This window comes from Triticum aestivum, chromosome 2A (assembly GCF_018294505.1).
Source record: "Triticum aestivum cultivar Chinese Spring chromosome 2A, IWGSC CS RefSeq v2.1, whole genome shotgun sequence".
NCBI classification, from domain to species: domain Eukaryota; kingdom Viridiplantae; phylum Streptophyta; class Magnoliopsida; order Poales; family Poaceae; genus Triticum; species Triticum aestivum.
The window spans coordinates 427,900,093-427,922,275 of NC_057797.1; the positions used below are offsets into that span (position 1 = coordinate 427,900,093).

At 46.3% G+C, this 22,183-nt stretch overlaps 1 protein-coding gene across 5 annotated transcripts; it reads right to left on the reverse strand.

Moving 5' to 3' along the window:
* Positions 1 to 1,774: 1,774 nt before the first annotated feature.
* Positions 1,775 to 5,048, reverse strand: LOC123188894 (uncharacterized). Of its 5 annotated transcripts, XR_006495311.1 has the most exons (6): positions 4,761 to 5,048; positions 4,461 to 4,663; positions 3,720 to 3,983; positions 3,469 to 3,625; positions 3,028 to 3,228; positions 1,775 to 2,373 (listed from the first exon to the last, which is right to left on the reverse strand). XR_006495311.1 is itself a non-coding variant. In XM_044601170.1 (4 exons), the coding sequence occupies exons 2-4, from the start codon at positions 3,748 to 3,750 to the stop codon at positions 2,973 to 2,975; spliced, it is 444 nt and encodes a 147-aa protein (XP_044457105.1). In that variant the 5' UTR covers positions 3,751 to 3,983; positions 4,461 to 4,745; the 3' UTR covers positions 2,830 to 2,972. The 5 variants fall into 5 exon arrangements, 1 of the variants encoding a protein (XP_044457105.1); XR_006495310.1 differs by having other exon boundaries at positions 1,780 to 2,370; positions 3,028 to 3,625; XR_006495309.1 differs by having other exon boundaries at positions 1,780 to 2,373; positions 3,028 to 3,625.
* Positions 5,049 to 22,183: the final 17,135 nt, after the last annotated feature.

Genomic DNA, 22,183 nt, shown 5'->3' on the forward strand with positions numbered 1-22,183 from the left:
TCTGCATGCATGCACGTAAAAGCACAAAAAGGTCAATGATACGTGCGCCCAACAGAGACAGAGACAGAGACATGCATCAATAAACACGAATGGGAAAGCAGCAAGCAAATATATATTACATGAGGGAAAAAAGGTGAAAATGAAAGGCCCGTGCATGCAACAAAAGCCAAAAGGGGTCAAAAGGGGGAAGAACTAAAGGTTTTCAATTACCACATTGCACAAACGGCAGACATTATCATTATTATTATGCAACAAAGGCGAACAAAAAAGCACATTCTTTTTCAAATAAAAAGGTAAAAAGAAGACGCAAATGTGAGTAGAGAAAAGCCTTCTTTTTTTGCTTCCACTAAAAGCTGGGACACGCTACAATATTAGCCGGCGAGTATCGCGTGCAGCAGTTTCAGACCTTAATTTGCCTTCTAGGGAAATAGCATGGCTTAATTAAGGGGGAAAAGGGTTTTTGGTTTTAATGGGAAAATTCTTACACGTCCTTTGTGAAGTGCTTAATTGGAAGCTGAAAAGGGACTGTAAAAACACCAGTAATAATCTGTGGGTCGCTGATTTCAGGCGAAACAACGACTGTGTCATGTCAGGAGTAGTAATGGCAAACGGGATGCAGAGATGGAATATCAACATATCGGGCATTCATTTCTTCCTCGCCATTTCACCAACCTCAAGGGTTTAGTGGTGTCTCAGAGGGTGCTTGGATACAAGGGACTATTTTTAGTCTGACTAAAAATAGTCTCTTTTAGAGGCTAAAGTTTCAAGCACCCCTGACTAAAGAGAGGCTAGGACTAGTCTTGAGGCTAAAATCTTTTAGTCATGGGAAACCTACTAAAATATGTATTAGCTCTCTCTCTCCTCATTTAATTCCTCTCCTTAGTTCTGGATTGGAGGGTTTGGAGGATAATAAATGCTCAATAACTAGATTTTAGTCTCTTTAGTATTTGGATCCAAGCATGGGTGAGACTAGCAAGTTTTAGTCCCACTACTTTTAGTCATGGGACTAAAACGTATCCAAGCATGCTCTCAATCTTTCATAGAGTACCAATTCAACAGGATGTGTTGGATGAACAGATGATGCAGACAAGCCTGCACCTGTTGCCACTGCTCCAGTTTTTTACTGCAGTCTGCAGCAATAAATCTCTCTACGTCGCAATAAATGACTGTGAGCCATTACCTGGGACTTCCTCTATTTTGAAATGGAAATGGTACTGTATTTCCCAGACAAAATTTTGAGCTGCGCTTGCCAGGCCAGTTTTACAATAGTATTGGCTGCTACTCCACAGATTGTAAAACTCTGTCCCACAAAAACGTCACTAATCCATTGTCGTCCAGCCCGGTTAGGATACTTGGCTTTCACCCAGGCGACCCGTGGAGCATTTTTTGTTTCTTTTTTTTTACTTCACGCTCCAGATAATGATTCTTTCTACTCCTACGTAGTTTGATTTTAGTTCACCACACTCAAGACTTTGCCTTTGATTAGCAGCTTTATGGTATTTTCGGCAAGACAGCAACTGCCCTATCATCATTCGTTAACATAGTATACGGTCAAATGTACCTCTAAAAGGATCTAAATCTTTGTCAAACCAATATTTTAAAGAAATATCCATGCGCATCTCGAAGTAAGATCAATGACATAGAACTTAGATGTGCAATATTATGACACATCTAGATGTGCTCTAACAAAACTGTATTTTAAATTGATTTACCTAAAAGTAGTATATAGTACTGTAGAATTCTAATACAGCACAAAAGGATTTGACTTCTAGCCTCTGCTCGGAGATGTACATGACCCACCTAAACCAACATGTGAAACAAATACAAAACCCGTAAAAGTTCCAGTTGTACCACTAAAAAGGCCAAGGAAAACACGCTCCGATAGGGTCGTGAACATGTGATGTTGAATTGTCGAGACTAGCCCGCCTACAATTCTAATACAACCCGCCCAAACTATGTACATATCATCATCATCATCAACTCATAGTTCTTTCCTTGCTTAAAAAATAAAGGTAGTATATGGAACGATTAGTACGAAAGTGCCTATCTGAGCCCGAGCTGATATGTGCTCGTTATCCTGATCGCCCGCTCCCTCTTAGATTCGCACTCCACAAGGTATTTCTCTGCGTATTAAAAGCAGTATATGCATCTTTATTCCTGGCGATGGCGCACCAACCAAACACATTAATGTGACGTTGGCCGTCATGCTAGCGCCGGCTCAGATGGCTGCCAACGGTCTGGGCCGTGCCCCAGGCGTTCTAATGCCCGTTGCATTCGCTGACCCATTTACTGCCATCCGTCTTCCCACCGAACAACGTCTTCCTCTTCAAGCTCCCTCTTGTCACTTTTCATCCCAGCAACCAGATCGTGCTGCTGCCACCATATCCAAGCTGGCGTCAATATCATGCTATTTTTTATCTATGCTACCAGACCCCATCATCATGTTAATTTTGATTCCAAGCTGCTTAACTCCCATATCAAAGGTCACCCACCGTAGTAGGTTCCAGTATTGTGTAACAGATATTACGTACATTCGAATCACAAACTACAGGCTCCTGAATACATGCAAAATTACCATCTAATACCTATAACTCTTCCATTTTCAGAAGCATGTTCAGCATTCAGAAAAGACAGCACTTTCAAATCCTAAACAGTGCCAATGAATGAAAAACAACTAGCATTACCAACTGAATTGAACATCCATAATCATACATTCAACATCGTGATCTCGATTCCATTCCGCAGCTAAATTCAGAAACAAGCATCCAACAAGACTCATACATGAACTATAAGTCATAACTAATAACCAATTGTACAACAACCTTCGAATTAGTAACAACATGCTCCAAGCTGGTTAGACCATCATCCATTCATAACCGTACACTACTTAAGAACAACTTCAACTACTTGTCTGAATGTTCTTAACATCAAGGGGATGTCAATACACATATGACAAAATCACTGCTAATCCCTCAACAACAAAAATTCAGCAATGCATACTTGTTTGATAGATTTAGGGAAACACACCTCTTAACCCAACCAGATGCATGTAGGTTCATCTTCCCGTTGAACATCTCGGACTCCGGCGGCAACGCCTCTCGCCTCACACCTTTTACTCTGTCTTCCTCACGGACCTTCTTGTCCGCACTCATGGCCAAACGAACCACCGCGAACGCTGCCTGTTCCATCAGGGTTGCGCTCTCATCCAATTCCTCCAGAAAGGGGAATCTGCAACCCTCCATTGCAAGAAAAAAAGCAAGCAATCAACAAATCATGAATTAAAACACCCTGCTTCTCAAAACGATATTGATGTTAGCTGCTCATGGGTCGCATCGGGAACTCCGTCATCGTCAATAGTCGCCCCTCTCCACACATGTCGTCTCAGCAATTCAACCCTTTTTGACTAAAATAAGTAGTAGCTCCTCGAAGTATCGACCTAACAGAATGAATTGTCTCCATTTGCACAACCTGAAAGTGAACCTCCTGTGCCATAGATCAACTTCTGTGGTTGTGCTCCTCTCACGGCGTTCTGCTATGTACCAACCATTGTTTTTGGACCGCAACAACTTGATGAGAGCAAGGCAATCGCAATGACACGACCTACTGTTCTCAACCCCGCCTTTCCCTAAAAAACAGGAAAAAGGAGAGAACATTTTAGCTACAACTCCCGCACGAGATTATTTGAATTACTAACAAGTGCCAAATCCTTATTCCCATACCGCACAGCCGCAAACAATTGCCTGCATGCATGTTGTCCTCTCCACATTTAGCCTTCTTTCACCGTATCTAATGCCAAATCCTTTCTCCACGAACACAGGTTGTAGAAGTTGTATGCTTCACGCACAGAATCAAAGGTTGTACCCAAAGCTGGCACAATGACATTGTCCCCAGGATTGTCGGCGAAACCATGGATAGCCTTCTCGAGAACAGTAGTCCGGTTAGGACATGGCGGCCTTCCTGGGGCAGTAGCACCTATCCTCACCCTGCAACCACCCACAAACAGATATGAGTTTCATGTATAGTTTCACACAAAGCGCTCGCAAAAATTTCCAAGCAGCCGCCACATCAGTTTTTGCAGTCTCACCGTTCTCGAACAGTAACAATTTTGTTCCATCTATGCTACTTTTGGTTCAGTTGCACAATCAACTCCGGAACGACACAGATCCTTCTGATTCCTACAATATTCTACTTTCCACATGCTACAATGTCCTTTAGCATCAACTCATCAGCTACATGTTCATTCATTCCTTCAAACCACAAATCATGCAATGTCCATTACAATGTCTGCTTACAGGCGTCTCTACTTAACTTATACTAGTTCTAAATTTCACCAAACTTCATTAACAGTTCAATCAGCTCTGCATCCATATTTACATGGACACACGCCTGTAACTTTTTCTAGAAGTTCAGGAAGTACAAACATAACAATTTAATTTTGTGGATCTGCAGAATTAACATACCTTCTTTTCCGGCCAGGAGCTCTAGGGTCGATCTATCCAATTGACTGCTCCAACACTGTCGGTGACCCTTTTTGACATGCATCCGCCGCACAGATCTGTTCGTCCGCACCTACTTCCACCATAGGCGCCAGCAGCTCCTCAGCCGGCTGCGCCACTGGGTAGTGCAGCGGCTACATCAGAATATTGCTGTTGTTTACCTCTTGCTGTCATACACACCCAAATTGGCCATAAAAGGTCTCAACTTAGCGAGTACCATCCAAAATCACGCACCAGAAAATACAAAGGGGACACATTGTGCACCTCTTAATTGGCGTCCACCGGTTCCGTTCGCCCTGTCGCCCACGAGAATCGCCGCATAGCTCCGCCGGCAAGTGACTAATCCAGCGGCGGAGGTAGGAGACGACTGATAATACTACACACACGGCTCCCGCAACGGACTTTCACGGACCCTGCTTCCTGCTCTTCTCTAATTGGCCCCCCCTGATTTTCACTAGGGGGCCCGCCTCACTTAATCTAATTTCAACCAATCACCTTTAACCACTCCGTAAACACCCTGTAGCAAGTCTGTGTATCTAGCATCTCTCAGGAGACGACCCTAACTGAGCTCACCATCCCTGTAGCAAGTCCCTGTCCGTAACTGGAAAGCAAGTCTCCTGGGCCATGGATCGGGAACAACATGTTTTCATGGGCCACGACTCTGCTTGGAGCCGTCCACGGCGTTGTAGCTCCGTCACAAACATGGCCCATAGTCCAGGGTTCACGGCGCACGTATTTCGCTTTTCCTACTATTTCGTCCGCCCCTTTAAATGGCCCACGCAATGAATGGCTCGTGTCCCCATGCTAATAGGAACCTCCCAGATTACGAGCGCATTTGTGCTCGAGCACATAAACTCCACTCCTCGATTAGTACATCTATATATCCCACCCATATCGCTCCCAGGGCTCCCTCCTATCACTCCCTCCAGGGCGATCAGGGGGCCAACCCAAGCGCACGGCCGCCGCCCCCTCCCCCCTCTCCTCCACCTCGTCATCCCCAGAGACGTGCGCCGGCTAAGCCCGGGCGCCGCTGGTGATGGGGACGGCGGGGATCTAGGCTGCAGCCCCGCGGTCTGGAGGGACCAGCGGCCCGAGATCGCCATTCGGTCTTTGTCTTTCCTGGCGGTTCAGCGCTGCTCCGGCGGCTTCCTGGGGAGGGCGGATCAGGAGGGGATGTGGCCATGGTTGACTGGTTGGCGGCGCCTCCGATCAGATATGATCCGGTCGGTGCCGCTGGCGGTGGTGGCCATCTCCTCCGTCGAAGGTGGTTGGCCTAAGGCTGTATGGTCAGATCTCGAGATCTGCCATCTAGTTCCGGCCGCAAGTCGGTAAGACATAGTTGCCGGTGAAAACTGAGCCGATGGGAGGTGATGGTGGCGTTCTGCGTCGTTATCTTGATGAAGGCATCATCGTGTAACTACTATCGACCCACTCGTGCCGCTCCGGAGGAAACCCTAGGATCTGGTCTTCCAGATCAGACGACGACGGTACTGCGGTGTCGTTTTCTCTCTTGGGAGCATCGTTTGTGGAGCAGAGCTGGAAGACAGAGGCAGGAGGTGGAGCGGCTTCGTCTTGCACGAAGCTTTTCGTGGAGATGTCAAGTCATGCCTGGCCGATAGGTGCTACGCTGTGTTATGCCTGGTCCGCAGGTACTACGCACGACAAGTCTTCCATAATCTCCGTGTTTGGACGGACGAGCGCATGGCGGTCGCCGTCGGGCGCTGTGGTGGCGTCGACGGATGGACGGACTGGCAAGGCTTATGCAAATCTCTCTTCTGAAGATGGGCTAGCGGTTCGATGATGATTGTGGGTCTAAAACATGTGCATGTGATGTACGCTTTAGGTCTGCTGCACCGGCTGTGGGTTCCGATACGTTATGTGGATAAATCGACGATTACACCGTTTTAGATATGGGGAGTGAGAGCACTCCACATTATCGAGTTTGTAGGTGTGAATGGTGGCTTGATTGTTAGACCTATGTTGAATAATAAATAAAATGACTGTATGCATCGATTGATGCACAGGCCAGGCCGGGGACTTAACCTCCTTTTCGAAAGGAAAAAAAATTAAGGAGAGGGCTTTTGCCCGTCCCTCACATTTTTTGCAGAAAACCGCCTCCTATTTTCTAAAATCGACCCGCAATCCTGTTTTAAATGAGACTAGAAAAAATGTCTGCGGTTCTATTTTCGATGAGATATTGATTTTGGCAGAAAAACCTTATGATATTTTGATTAATTAACCCACAGTCCATCTAGAAAATAACGTATATTTTTGGACAGATTCAAATGTTTTTCAAAAATATCCATATCTTTTAAACCCTAATTTTAATTTTAACATATTATATACGAAAATGGATTAGAAAAATGTGTGCAATATGAGTATGATGTTTTTTACCTCCTAAACATTTTAAAATAAGGTTTAGGGACATATGCAAAGGCATTTTAAAAATATCCATATCTTTTAAACCTAACTCCAAGTTTAACATGTCATATATGAAAATTGATTAGAAAAATATGTAGAATCCGACTATGATGTTGGTTTACCTATTAATTATTTTTAAATTGTCTTTTAGGATGTAACTTTAATCAATAGCGCATGATACGTTTTTCTTTCTTACCGCTTGTGACGCCCGGATAATTAGGCTACAGTAACCATGTACTAGTATTGCCACGTCACCACGGTTACTGTTGATAAACTCACGTTGATCAAACCCCGTTCAAATTCTATTTTAAATTCAAGTCAAACTTTAAAAGTTTTCAAATGTCAAAACTAAATTGTTCTAAATGTGTCAATTATTATATAAAAAATATTGGTGGAGAAATCATCTTTTTATAAATTGTTTATGTGCACAAAAATAAATGAAACAGTAGCTGAAAACAATTATTAAATGACTTTAATTATAAAACAAATACAATTTTAAATTGCAAGTGAAATTTTTATTCTTCGAGTAGTAAAACTAAAAATGTTCGAATAATTCTATAAGTTCCCCTCATCTTCAGGTTGAAACCAACTTCATTGGACTCACCCAAAATAAAATGGTGTAACAGAAAATAAAATGGTGTAACAGAAAATAAAATGGCATTTTCAAAACAAACAAATGTATAAACTTTCCCAAATAAAATGGAACCTTGTGTGTAGCACCCAAAATATTGTAGTTGATTTATATGTGTAGTATCTTGTAGAACAAATATCATTTAGTGCCTAAAATAAATAGAAAACTGAGACAAGAGATGTACAGAAAAGGAAAATATGAAAGTGCTTGTTGTGCACTTTGACCCGTATGAGCAGTGCAGCCCAATGTTGGGAAACGTAGTAATTCAAAAAAAATCCTACGATCACGCAAGATCTAACTAGGAGATGCATAGAAACGAGAGGGGAGAGTGTGTCCACGTACCCTCATAGACCGAAAGCGGAAGCGTTCAGTACCGCGGTTGATGTAGTCGAACGACTTCACGATCCAACCGATCCAAGCACCGAACGTACGGCACCTCCGTGTTCAGCACACGTCCAGCACGATGGCGTCCCTCGAGCTCTTGATCCAGTTGAGGACGAGGGAGAGTTCCATCAACACGACGGCGTGGCAACGGTGATGATGAAGTTACCGGCGTAGGGCTTCACCTAAGCACTACGACGATATGACCGAGGTGTTGAACTTTGGAGGGGGGCACCGCACAATTGTCGGTTGTGATATTGGGGTGCCCCTGGCCACGTATATAAAGGAGGGAGGGAGAGAGGAGGTCGGCCAGGAGGGGCGCGCCAAGGGGGGAGTCCTACTTGGACTCCTAGTCCAAGTAGGATTCGCACCCCCTTTCCTTTCTTCCACCGGAGGGAAAGGAAGGAGGGGAGAAGGAGAATGAATGAGGGGGCCGCGCCCCCACCCCTTATCCAATTCGGTTTGGGCAGGGGTGAGGCGCGCGCCACCTCATGGCCCTTCTTCCCTCTCCCCACTAAAGCCCACTAAGGCCCATTAACTTCCCCGGGGGGTTCCGGTAACCTTCCGGTACTCCGAAAAAATGCCCGAACTACTCGGAACCATCCCGATGTCCAAATGCAACCTTCCAATATATGAATCTTTACCTCTCGACCATTTCGAGACTCCTTGTCATGTCCGTGATATCATCCGGGACTCCGAACAAACTTTGGTCATCAAATCACATAACTCATAATACAAATTGTCATTGAACGTTAAGCGTGCGGACCCTACGGGTTCGAGAACTATGTAGACATGACCGAGACACATCTCCGGTCAATAACCAATAGCGGAACCTGGATGCTCATATTGGCTCCTACATATTCTATCAAGATCTTTATCAGTCAAACTGCATAACAACATATGTTATTCCCTTTGTCATCGGTATGTTACTTGCCCGAGATTCAATCATCGGTATCATCATACCTAGTTCAATCTTGTTATCGGCAAGTCGCTTTACTCATTCCGTAATGCATAATCCCGTAACTAACTCATTAGTCACATTGCTTGCAAGACTCATAGTGATTTGCATTACCGACAGGGCCCAGAGATACCTCTCCGATACACGGAGTGACAAATCCTAATCTCGATCTATGCCAACTCAACAAACACCATCGGATACACCTGTAGAGCATCTTTATAATCACCCAGTTATGTTGTGATGTTTGATAGCACACAATGTGTTCCTCTGGTATTCGGGAGTTGCATAATCTCATAGTCAGAGGAACATGTATAAGTCATGAAGAAAGCAATAGTAATAAAACTAAACGATCATTATGCTAAGCTAACGGATGGATCTTGTCCATCACATCATTCTCTAATGATGTGATCCCGTTCATCAAATGACAACACATGTCTATGGTCAGGAAACTATACCATCTTTGATTAACGAGCTAGTCAAGTAGAGGCATACTAGGGACACTCTGTTTGTCTATGTATTCACACATGTACTAAGTTTTCTGTTAATACAATTCTAGCATGAATAATAAACATTTATCATGATATAAGGAAATATAACTAAGAACTTTATTATTGCCTCTAGGGCATATTTCCTTCAGTCTCCCACTTACACTAGAGTCAATAATCTAGATTACATAGTAATGATTATAACACCCATGGAGTCTTGGTGTTGATCATGTTTTGCTCGTGAGAGAGGATTAGTCAACGTGTCTGCAACATTCAGATCCGTATGTATCTTGCAAATCTCTATGTCTCCCTCCTTGACTTGATCGCGGATGGAATTGAAGCGTCTCTTGATGTGTTTGGTTCTCTTGTGAAATCCGGATTTCTTCGCCAAGGCAATTGCTCCAGTATTGTCACAAAAGATTTTCATTGGACCCGATGCACTAGGTATTACACCTAGATCGGATATGAACTCCTTCATCCAGACTCCTTGATTTGTTGCTTCCAAAGCAGCTATGTACTCTGCTTCACACGTAGATCCCGCCACGATGCTCTGCTTTGAACTGCACCAACTGAAAGCTCCACCATTCAATATAAATACATATCCGGTTTGTGAGTTAGAGTCATCCGGATCAGTGTCAAAGCTTGCATCAACATAACCATTTATGACGAGCTCTTTGTCACCTCCATAAGCGAGAAACGTATCCTTAGTCCTTTTCAAGTATTTCAGGATGTTCTTGACCGCTGTCCAATGATCCACTCCTGGATTACTTTGGTACCTCCCTGCTAAACTTATAGCAAGGCACACATCAGGTCTAGTACACAACATTGCATACATGATAGAACCATGGCCGAGGCATAGGGAATGACTTTCATTTTCTCTCTATCTTTTGCAGTGGTCGGGCATTGAGTCTGACTCAACTTCACACCTTGTAACACAGGAAGGAACCCTTTCTTTGGCTGATCCATTTTGAACTTCTTCAAAACTTTATCAAGGAATGTACTTTGTGAAAGTCCAATTAAGCGTCTTGATCTATCTCTATAGATCTTGGTGCCCAATATATAAGCAGCTTCACCGAGATCTTCCATTGAAAAATTCTTATTCAAGTATCCTTTTATGCTATCCGGAAATTCTGCATTATTTGCAATCAACAATATGTCATCCACATATAATATTAGAAATTCTACACAGCTCCCACTCACTTTCTTATAAATACAGGTGTCGGTGTCAAAACCGGCGAATCTCGGGTAGGGGGTCCCGAACTGTGCGTCTAAGGTTGATGGTAACGGGAGACAAGGGACACGAAGTTTTACACAGGTTCGGGCCCTCTTGATGGAGGTAATACCCTACGTCCTACTTGATTGATATTGATGAGTATGGGGGTTACAAGAGTTGATCTACCACGAGATCGTAATGGCTAAAACCCTAGAAGTCTAGCCTGCATGATTATGATTGCCTCTACGGACTAAACCCTCTGGTTTATATAGACACCGGAGGGGGCTAGGGTTGTACAAAGTTGGTTACAGAAAAGGAATCCTCGTATCTGAACGCCAGGCTTGCCATCCACGCCAAGGTGAGTCCCATCCGGACACGGGAGAGAGTCTTCTATTTTGTATCTTCATGGCCCATCAGTCCGGCCCATGTCCAACAAGTCGGACGCCCGAGGACCCCTTAATCCAGGACTCCCTCAGTAGCCCCTGAACCAGGCTTCAATGACAAGGTGTCCGGTGCACTGATTGTCTTCGGCATTGCAAGGCGGGTTCCTCCTCCGAATACTCCAAAACAGCCTTTGAACATAGAAAATGTGTCCAGCTCTGCAAAACAAATACCATACACAACCGCGGAGAGTATAATATTTTACAAGTCCAATCTGCTGACAATTTTTGTAGCGCGACATCACGTCCCAGCCCGGCCATTATTTCGAACCGTTTTTTAGCCTCCCGCTCAACGTTTTAAGATGCGGTTTTATTGGCATGTCTTGTCGAAGCAGAGATCATGTCCCCTTATTACGGGATTCTGATTAATATGGGCGTGGATAACCAGCCGTTCCATTGGCATGATCTCTTGGGAATAGGCAGGCTTTAAGGCCTATGAGGAGGCGTTTGATATTCATCTCCTTTATGAAGGGGCACAGACCCGTCTTTCTCCTCGGCGTCTATCTCTTCCTCAACCTTTCCAACCTCGAGTTCCAGCACCCATGTTCCAACTTAATTCTTCCGAGCCTCCTAGTCATGTCCGGACCCAGCCCTCAAGGCCGGTGGGTGGCCTCCTCTGTCACAGAGGAGGATATCACGAAGATCTGGGCGGCAAGATACCTGACCGCGGAAATCCCCCATAGGCTCCCTGCTAAAGGACAGGTTATTCCTACTCCTAGATCCGGCGAGAGGGTCGAATTCATATCTCACTTCCTCCATGGGCTAGGGTTCGCTCTCCATCCCTTCGTTTGTGGACTCATGTTCTATTACGGGCTAGATTTTCACAATCTAACTTCGGACTCCTTTCTTCACATCTCGGCGTTTATTGTCATGTGGAGGCCTTTCTCCGCATTCCCCCACACTTTGGTTTATGGCTCAAGACCTTTAATGTAAAGCCGAAGGTAATCAAGGGGAAGCAAATAGAGTGTGTTGGTGCTACGGTGAACAAGCTCACCAACACTTTTTGGCCCAAAGGCTCTTTCACGGAAGCTTCCAACCTATGGTAGCGGGAGTGGTACTACACCTGCGTTCCGATCTAGCCCTCCATTACAGCTCACATCATGGATTAATAAGGGGCTAGACTGGGGATCAATTGACGAAGTGCAGACTCTACAAAGCCGCATCCGGAGCCTCCTCGAAAAGGACACCGGCCTCATCAACGTAATCTAGGTAATGCTAGTCCACCGGGTCCTGTCGTGCCAGCGACGGCCCCTCCGCATGTGGGAGTTCAATCCGGAAGGACCACGGACCCTTCAGCACTTCTTCGGCATGACACACAGAGGAATGTGGAAGTTTTTCTTTGGGACACGAAAGCAGTGGCCGGATACCACCGAAGACATTGGCCTCGACTGCAACCATCCGGATACCTCGGTAAGCACTCGACTCCCGAACACAGCTTAGTTAAATATCCCGTAATACTGAGAAAACACTCTTCGAACAGGGCTGGGTAAAGAAGGCGGAACGAATTAGGTGTTCGGCCCCTCTTCCCGAAGACTCAGCTGATCCTGTGTTAACAAGGATGCTGGCTCCGGCGCCATATCAAGTGCCGATGAAGGAGGATAAGGAGGAGAGCAAGAAGGCCAAAGGTAGCCTTCATTCTAAAGGTACACCAGGCACCATGTCCAGGGAGATTGGAACTCCCTCTTCCGAAGACAAAAGGGAAGGAGAGGCTGACAACCCTTCCCCCGATGGGAGGAAAACGACCGCCTCTGAAGATTTGGAGGTAAAGGCTTCCAAGCAAGTGAAGATGTCCCTGTCAGGCGGTTCGGGTTCGGAAGACAATGTCGTTGCACAGTTCCTCCGTAAGGACAAGCCCTTAGCCGAATCGTAAGTGAACAAGGGTGTCCTGGACATATCCCGTTCCTTTTTGCTTACAAGGATAACATTTTAAAATTTATGTTTGCAGTCCGGCACACAGTCTTCCTCAATAGTCCTCCTCCTCAGGGGATCTTCTTCCAGAGATGATGGAAAGCGAGACGCCTCCACAGACCTTCTCGCCCAATAGGGCGGACGACTTCGAGGTGTCGTCCCGGAGGATCTTTCCCGATCAACAAGGGATGCAAGGGACAATGAAGACCACGCCCGAAGGTGATACTTCGGTAGTCTAGGGTCCGGGGTGTGCGGCCCCTTCGGGGACCAACAATAAAGGCCCCGGACTATCCAGTTTACAGCCGGAGACGACTCTAGGGTCGAGTAAACATATCCCTTCGAAGGGAGTCCGTACTCCCGCATCGGCTTCCAGGAATCGGGAGGCGCCGAATACATTGATGGACATGTTGCAACATGCGTCCATTTCAGAGGAACATCATACCTTAATGGGTATGGTAGTTTAGACGATTCTGTCTATGAGAAGCGGATTGAATGAAGCCTTTACGAGCCTGCTAAGAGGCTTCGAGGTATGCAATGTCATATCTTCAATTGCACTCTTCGTGCAAAAATGCACCTGTGTATAGGTAGTAGCCCCTGAGACTCTGGTTAGCATCCAAAGCAAGGCGATCAGAGGATCAAAAAAGATATTCCCAGGAAATAATCTATTTAGTTGGAACACAGGCTGCTTCATCCATGGCGACTACCCATGCTACAGAGGTTGCAGGCCTGAAGCAGAAACTTGATGTGGCGGATGACGACATCACACTTATTAACAGGCAGCTCGACGAGGCGCAAGGTATGTTTTGGGGCAGTCAGTATATGTATGTATAATAATATGAGCACAAAACTGAGAATTATATACTAAGATATGCATAACTGCAGATAATGCTGCCGCAGTTGAGGCCCTGCGGGTTGAGCTCGTCTGGGCCAAGGAGCAAGCCAGGATGAGTAACGCGGTTGCCAAGAAGGTAGCTGCTGAGTTAAAAGCCGAACAGACCACTCGGCGCCAGTGCGAGGAGAGAATATCTACCATGGCGCACGAGCTAAGCGATGCCACTGTCCGATGTGAATTCCTCGAGAAGGATAACAAAGTCAAAACGGCCGATCTTGACAAGGCCTTACAAGAGGCGAGAGAAGCACGGTCCGAGTCCAGAGCGGCTCGGGAGGAGATCCGGCAAGCTGGGGAGATAGCGGCCGGTAAGCCCTTCTTATTACAGACTAAATTCGGTGATCCGAAGTATTCCCTACTTAATCAAATGTGGAGTTCTCTAGACGCATTCTTGGACTTGCAGAAGAGTATCTAAGATGCGGCGCAGTTTTACAAAGAGCAAGAAGGACATGCAATGGAGAAGCTTTTCTGGTCGCAATTCAGCATGCCAAAGCGTCCGTTGTTGCTGAACGAACAGATGGCCCAGTGGGCCGAGCTCCACAAAATATCCGGATCTGCCATGAAGGATGTCGTGGTTCGGTTGTGGCCGACTGAGCCAATTCCGAATAGTTATTTCGGTTTGGTACAGCGGCTTGCTAATGCGGTGCCGCGTATCAACGTCGTTAAGTGGTCAACGTGCATTGAAGGTGCATGGATGGCCCTTGCCCGCATCAAGACGTACTGGGCGAAGATGAAGGCCACTGATATTGCAGCAAAGAGTCCACCCGAGGGCAAGGACCATCACACACCGGAGCATTATTTTGAGGATGTCCTTGAGGGTGCCTGTTTAATAGACGGTCAGTGCTCGAAGGATATGATATTCGAGTGATTGTACCGAAATTGTAAAAATAATATTATGATATTTCATAGGCTATGCTTTTTGCCTAAAAGTTTTGGTTCCTCCTGTGCGGCCGTTTTTTTGTATAATCTGAAAGTTTACGAGTCGTCGACTTCAGCCCCCTCGCATATAATACGGGGGTGTTCGTAAAAGCAATTGATCACTCTTGACCCAACGTCTTGGTCCATGAAGGAGGTGTCAATTCGGCAAACTAGGCAATCGGACTATAGGGCTTTAACACTTTCACTTAGCCATAGGAGTTTGACGGTGGGTCTACGATATAGCCCCTGGTATGTACACGGTTATCCGAATACAATGTGTTACATCGGTGACCAGAAAATGGTCCTTCATGTAATACGGAAGGAATCGCGAAAGATTCTGATAAGTCATCGAGTGGTTGACCAGCTCTCGCCACATCATGACAGTCAGTTTTCGGCTTTCTCTACTAAGGTGCATGACCAGATGAACCGGACACACAATCGCAGTAGTTCTCCCTTTACTACCTTAGCTGATAGGGCGGAACGTAAGTAGTAAGCACAGGAGTCGGGCAACCCAACTATTGACCAAAGACATGATTCAGAGTTGATGAATATAAGGCCAAACTCGTGACGCCGAAGTATGCTATAGAGCTGTTCGGACTTGTCGGTGACTCGTATGTTGCCATATCGAGCCCCTGGCAATTTGTGCCGAGGTGCGTGCGTGAAACAACCGAAGAAGCACGATTCAGTTCTTAGAAAAAAACAAATACTGAATAAGTACTATGTTCACTAGAATCTGATTGACATGTCAAATGCAATCTTTCAGATTATAACGCCACTACCCGGACTATTTAACATGTCGGGAGTCGAAGGATGAGGAAAAAGGCACTTTATAGGTTTGAAATAAAGAGTGCGGTCTACAAAAAATTATTTGGACATCCTGTCGCACGTCTGCATTGTCTTGCCTCAGCGAAAGAACTCCTTGGCAGGAATAGCCTTTTGTTATCTGTACGAATCCGAACTCAGGAAGAGTCCGCAAGATGACCAGGCTTTGAGTCACCTGTGGTAAAATATAGAAAATAGTTAGAAAAAAGGGGAAAACGATATGGGAGTGCAGACCGCATTGTAGGCCTGTCCGTATTGTGTCTCCGTCGATGACCAAGGTGTTTTAAGTGCATAATTATGTATGCGCGGTACAAACTTCGCCTCTATATGAGGCGAACGACGGAGGATGAACTGCTAATCCAACTCTGAGATTGATCGGTCCTGTTTGATAGAGACCGGCGGCTTGATGGCTGATGAGATACGCGGCTTGATGAGGCCACTTTGTACTTCGGCTGCAGTAGTCGTACTATGCTCCTTTGTACGGAGGGTGTGTTTCGTGTTTCCGTTTATCGTGACGACGCCGTGTGGACCGGGCATCTCAAGCTTTAGATAAGCATAGTGTGGGACCGCATTAAAACGAGCAAAAGCGGTACGCCCGAGCAGTGCATGGTAGCTACTGCAGAACGGGACAATATCGAAGGTCAAGCCCTCGCTTCGGAAGTTGTTCGGCGAGCTGAAAACGACTTCCAATGTAATTGAACCCGTGCAGCGAGCTTCTATGCCGGGTACTGCTCCCTTGAAGGTAGTTGTGGTCAGCTTGATTCTTGAAGGATCAATGCCCATTTTGCGGACAGTGTCTTGGTAGAGTAGATTGAGGCTACTGCCCCCGTCCATAAGGACTTTCGTGAGATGGAACCCGTCGATAATTGGGTCGAGGACCAGAGCTACCGAACCTTCGTGATGGATACTGGCTGGGTGGTCTTTGCGATCATAAGTGATAGGGCATGCCGCCTATTGGCTAAATTTTGGGGCGACCGGCTCTATGGCATGGGCGTCCCGTACTGCGCATTTGTGCTTCCCTGTAGGGATGTGCGTCACGTATACCATGTTTATTGCTTTTACTTTGGGGGAAATTGCTTCTGACACCTGGTGTTCGGTTGGCGAGTCTCTTCATCGTCGCTGTCACTGGGTGGCCCCATCCCCTTGTGTTCGGCATTAAGCTTACCGGCTTGTTTGAAGACCCAACAACTTCTATTGGTATGATTGGCTGGTTTATCGGGGGTGCCATGAATTTGGCAGGGCCGGTCCAGTATCTTTCCTAAATTGGATGGTCCGTCTCTGTTTGCCTTGAATGGCTTTTTCCATTGACCGGGTTTGGAGCCGCTGAATCCAGCGTTGACCGCCATGTCTTGCGTTCCTTCATTATTATTTTGATGCTTGTGTTTATTGCGTCATGGCTTGCCGTTGCCGTCTCGAACTTCGGAAGTGTCCGGATCACTGGTGTTGTTGCTTCTACGAGTGAGCCAGCTGTCTTCTCCCACGCAAAAGCGGGTCATCAAAGTGGTAAGGGCTGCCATGGATTTTGGCTTTTCTTGACCAAGGTGGCGGGCAAGCCACTCGTCTCGGACGCTATGTTTAAAGGATGCAAGGGCTTCAACGTCCGAACAATCGACAATTTGGTTCTTTTTAATTAAGAACCTAGTCCAGAGCTTCGTGGCTAACTCCCCGGGCTGCTGGATAATGTGACTTAGGTCATCGGCATCCGGAGGCCGGACATATGTACCTTGGAAATTATCGCAGAAGGCGTCTTCCAAGTCCTTCCAGCTGCCAATGGAATTTTCGCGCAGGCTGTTCAACCAGTGCCGAGCTGGCCCCTTGAGTTTAGTGGGAGGTATTTGATGGCATGAAGATTATCACCACGGGCCATAGGAAAATGGAGAAGAAAATCTTCGATCCATACCGCGGGGTCTGTTGTCCTATCATATGATTCAATGTTCACGGGTTTAAACCCTTCTGGGAATTCATGCTCCATTACTTCATCAGTGAAGCAAAGGGGGTGTGCGGCACCTCTATATCGGGCTGGGTCGCGACGTAGTTCAGATGGAGTCCGTCCGCGGTTTTCGGCCCGGACGTGATTGTGCTTGTCATGTTCGGCTTGATAGCTGTTGTCGCGCGTCGGGGCATGCCCTCGCGAGCCGTAGATCGATCTGGCCAGACCTGCTTTATTCTTCAGGTCCTGCCGCAGGTCATATGTGTATCCCTGAACGGTTGTGTCTCTACCTTTACAGTGAGATAGTATGGGCCGGTGTTCGGCTTGAGTTGCCGCTTTGTCCTGGCCACGTGGTGGTCAGTCAGCCACATTACGCGCTGATGGTACGGGCTCCCATGCCTCGTCATCGAATTAAGGTAGCAATTTGCGCTTCGGGTAACTTTTGGTTTGGCGCTCAAGGCCGTATTCCTCGGCTGCCAGGACATCAGTCAATCTGTCGTTCAGCAGATCTTGATCAGCTTGAAGCTACTGCTACTTCTTTTTCAGGCTCCTTGCAGTGGCTATTAGCCGGCGCTTAAAGCGCTCCTGCTCGAGAGCTTCCTCAGGCACGATAAAATCCTCGTTGCCGAGGCTCACCTCATCCTCGGAGAGCGGAAGATAGTTACTGTCCTCTGAGTCTTTGTTTACGGCCTGTTTATCAGGACTAACTTGCCCATCCTCCCGATCGTCTTGTCTAGAGTTTTGCTCAACGGGGTTTTCTTGGTCTTCGACATTATCCGGAGTATTGTTGTCTCTCGTGCCGGTATTGCTATCTTTGCTGCGGCGTGATTTAGAGTGGTGCCATCGGTGCTTTGGTTGTATCTCGGGATGTTCATCCTCTACTGGATTTTTCTCATTATCATTGTCACCCTCCTTGGGTGTATCCACCATGTACACATCATACGAAGAGTTGGCCGTCCAGTGTCCGATAAACAGCGGGTTTTGGGCCTCCTCTTCTCTGGCATCGCCGTCCATACCGTTGATGTTTTCGGAGTCATAATCGAGCATGTCTGTTAAGTCCTCGAAAGTGGCTATAAAGTGGGCGGTCGGTGGGATGTAGAATTCCCTGCTCTCAGCCCCTAGTCCGGGTTGGGCGTAGTTCGGACGTTGCTCCTCTGTAATCACGAGGGACCACATCAAGTCCAGAGCCTCGCTTAAAGGCGAGGTTTGTCGAGAGAGAAAAGAGTCATTGGAGCATGGCGGGAAGGGAATTCCTTGGCTGAGCTCACACGATGCTGACTCCAAGAGTTCGGAGCCAGTGTACGGGGAAGAGTCCGGCTTGGTGATGGTTGCCGGCGACACTGCTTCCTCCGGTTCTCCAGTACTGGGCCTAGTGGCCACAGATAGTCAGGTGGGTTTAGAAATCCTGTCTTCGGACCTAGCGATATGCTCTGGATCTAAGGCCAAAGCGGAGATTGAGGGCGCGAATCCTTGGAAGATCAAGTCTCCTCGGATATCCGCGACATAATCCAAGTTTCCAAAACTAATCTAGTGACCTGGGGCATAGCTGTCGATCTGCTCTAGATGGCCAAGCGAGTTGGCCCGCAGTGCGAAGCCGCCGAATACGAAGATCTGGCCGGGGAGAAAAACCTCCCCTAGGGCAGCATCGTTGTATATGATCGATGGAGCCACCGAACCTTCTGGTGACGACACAGTGGAACTCTCAATGAAAGCACCAATGTCGGTGTCAAAACCGGCGGATCTCGGGTAGGGGGTCCCGAACTGTGCGTCTAAGGTTGATGGTAACAGGAGACAGGACACGAAGTTTTACCCAGGTTCGGGCCCTCTTGATGGAGGTAATACCCTACGTCCTGCTTGATTGATATTGATGAGTATGGGAGTTACAAGAGTTGATCTACCACCAGATCGTAATGGCTAAAACCCTAGAAGTCTAGCCTGTATGATTATGATTGCCTCTATGGACTAAACCCTCCGGTTTATATAGACAGTGGAGGGGGGTTGGGTTGTACAAAGTTGGTTACAGAAAAGGAATCCTCATATCCGAACGCCAGGCTTGCCATCCACGCCAAGGTGAGTCCCATCCGGACACGGGAGAGAGTCTTCTATTTTGTATCTTCACGGCCCATCAGTCCGGCCCATGTCAAACAGGTCGGACACCCGAGGACCCCTTAATCCAAGACTCCCTCAATAGGATTCTCCAAAAGTCTGTATAAAACCATATGCTTTGATCACACTATCAAAGCGTATATTCCAACTCCGAGAGGCTTGCACCAGTCCATAAATGGATCTCTGGAGCTTGCACACTTTGTTAGCACCTTTTGGATCGACAAAACTTTTTGGTTGCATAATATACAACTCTTCTTGAACATATCCATTAAGGATTGCAGTTTTGACATCCATTTGCCAAATTACATAAACATAAAATGCAGTAATTACTAACATGATTCGGACAGACTTAAGCATCGCTATGGGTGAGAAGGTCTCATCGTAGTCAACTCCTTGAACTTGTTGAAAACCTTTCGCAACAAGTTGAGCTTTGTAAACAGTAACATTACCGTCGGCGTCAGTCTTCTTCTTGAAGATCCATTTATTCTCTATTGCTTGCCGATCATCGGGCAAGTCAACCAAAGTCCACACTTTGTTCTCATACATGGATCCCATCTCAGATTTCATGGCCTTAAGCCATTTTGTGGAATCTGGGCTCATCATCGCTTCCTCATAGTTCGTAGGTTCGTCATGGTCAAGTAACATGACCTCCAGAACATGATTACCGTACCACTCTGGTGCGAATCGTACTCTGGTTGACCTACGAGGTTCAATAGTAACTTGATCAGAAGTTTCATGATCATCATCATTAGCTTCCTCACTAATTGGTGTAGGAGTCACTGGAACTAATTTCTGTGATGAACTACTTTCCAATTCGGGAGAAGGTACAATTACCTCATCAAGTTCTACTTTCCTCCCACTCACTTCTTTCGAGCGAAACTCCTTATCTAGAAAGGATCCATTCTTAGCAACGAATATATTGGCTTCGGATCTATGATAGAAGGTGTACCTAACAGTTTCCTTTGGGTATCCTATGAAGACACATTTCTCCGATCTGGTTTCGAGCTTATCAGGTTGAAGCTTTTTCACATAAGCATCGCAGCCCCAAACTTTAAGAAACGACATCTTAGGTTTCTTTCCAAACCACAGTTCATATGGTGTCGTCTCAACGGATTTAGATGGTGCCCTATTTAACGTGAATGCAGTCGTCTCTAAAGCATAACCCCAAAACGATAGTGATAAATCAGTAAGATACATCATAGATTGCACCATATCTAATAAAGTACGGTTACGACGTTCGAACACACCATTACGTTGTGGCGTTCCTGGTGGCATGAGTTGCGAAACTATTCCACATTGCTTCAAATGAAGACCAAACTCATAACTCAAATATTCACCTCCATGATCAGATCATAGAAACTTTATTTTCTTGTTACGATGATTTTCCACTTCACTATGAAATCCTTTGAACTTTTCAAATGTTTTAGACTTATGTTTCATTAAGTAGATATACCCATATCTGCTCAAATCATCTGTGAAGGTCAGAAAATAATGATACCTGCCGCGAGCCTCAACACTCATCGGAGTGCATATATCAGTATGCATTCTTTCCAATAAGTCATTTGCTCTCTCCATTGTTCCGGAGAACGGAGTCTCAGTCATCTTGCCCATGAGGCATGGTTCGCAAGCATCAAGTGATTCATAATCAAGAGATTCCGAAAGCCCATCGGCATGGAGTTTCTTCATGCGCTTTACACCAATATGACCTAAACGGCAATGCCACAAATAAGTTGCACTATCATTATTAACCTTGCATCTTTTGGCTTCAATATTATGAATATGTGTATCACTACAATCGAGATTCAACAAAAATAGACCACTCATAAAGGGTGCATGACCATAAAAGATATTACTCATATAAATAGAACAACCATTATTCTCTGGTTTAAATGAATAACCGTCTCGCATCAAACAAGATCCAGATACAATGTTTATGCCCAATGCTGGCACCAAATAACAATTATTTGTTGGGGAACGTAGCAGAAATTCAAAATTTTCCTACGTGTCACCAAGATCTATCTATGGAGAGACCAGCAACGAGTAGAAAGAGAATGCATCTACATACCCTTGTAGATCGCTAAGCGGAAGCGTTCAAGAGAACGGGGTTGAAGGAGTCGTACTCGTCGTGATCCAAATCACCGGAGATCCTAGTGCCGAACGGACGGCACCTCCGCGTTCAACACACGTACAGCCCGGTGACGTCTCCCATGCCTTGATCCAGCAAGGAGAGAGGGAGAGGTTGAGGAAGACTCCGTCCAGCAGCAGCACAACGGCATGGTGGTGGTGGAGGAGCGTGGCAATCCTGCAGGGCTTCGCCAAGCACCGCGAGAGAGGAGGAGCACTTGGGAGAGGGAGGGCTGCGCCAGGGGCAAGGGTGAAGCTCCCATGCGCCTCCCCACTATATATAGGGGTGGAGGGGGCTGGTTTCTTGCCCTCCAAGTCCATTGGGGTGTTGGCAAAGGTGGGAGGAAAGAAATCCCATCATTTCCTTCCCCACCGATTGGTATCCCCCCTTTTTAGGGATCTTGATCTTATCCCTTTGGGATATGATCTTATTCCTTCTAAGGGGGGATCTTGGTGCGCCT

Coding starts and splice junctions, on each gene's coding strand:
- LOC123188894 (XM_044601170.1), bottom strand. CDS start 3,750: ATGCATGCAGGCAATTGTTTGCGGCTGTGCG. Junction 3,626..3,719: donor CAATTGTTTGCGGCTGTGCG/GTATGGGAATAA, acceptor CCTGTTTTTTAG/GGAAAGGCGGGGTTGAGAAC. Junction 3,229..3,468: donor CACAGGAGGTTCACTTTCAG/GTTGTGCAAATG, acceptor GGAGGGTTGCAG/ATTCCCCTTTCTGGAGGAAT.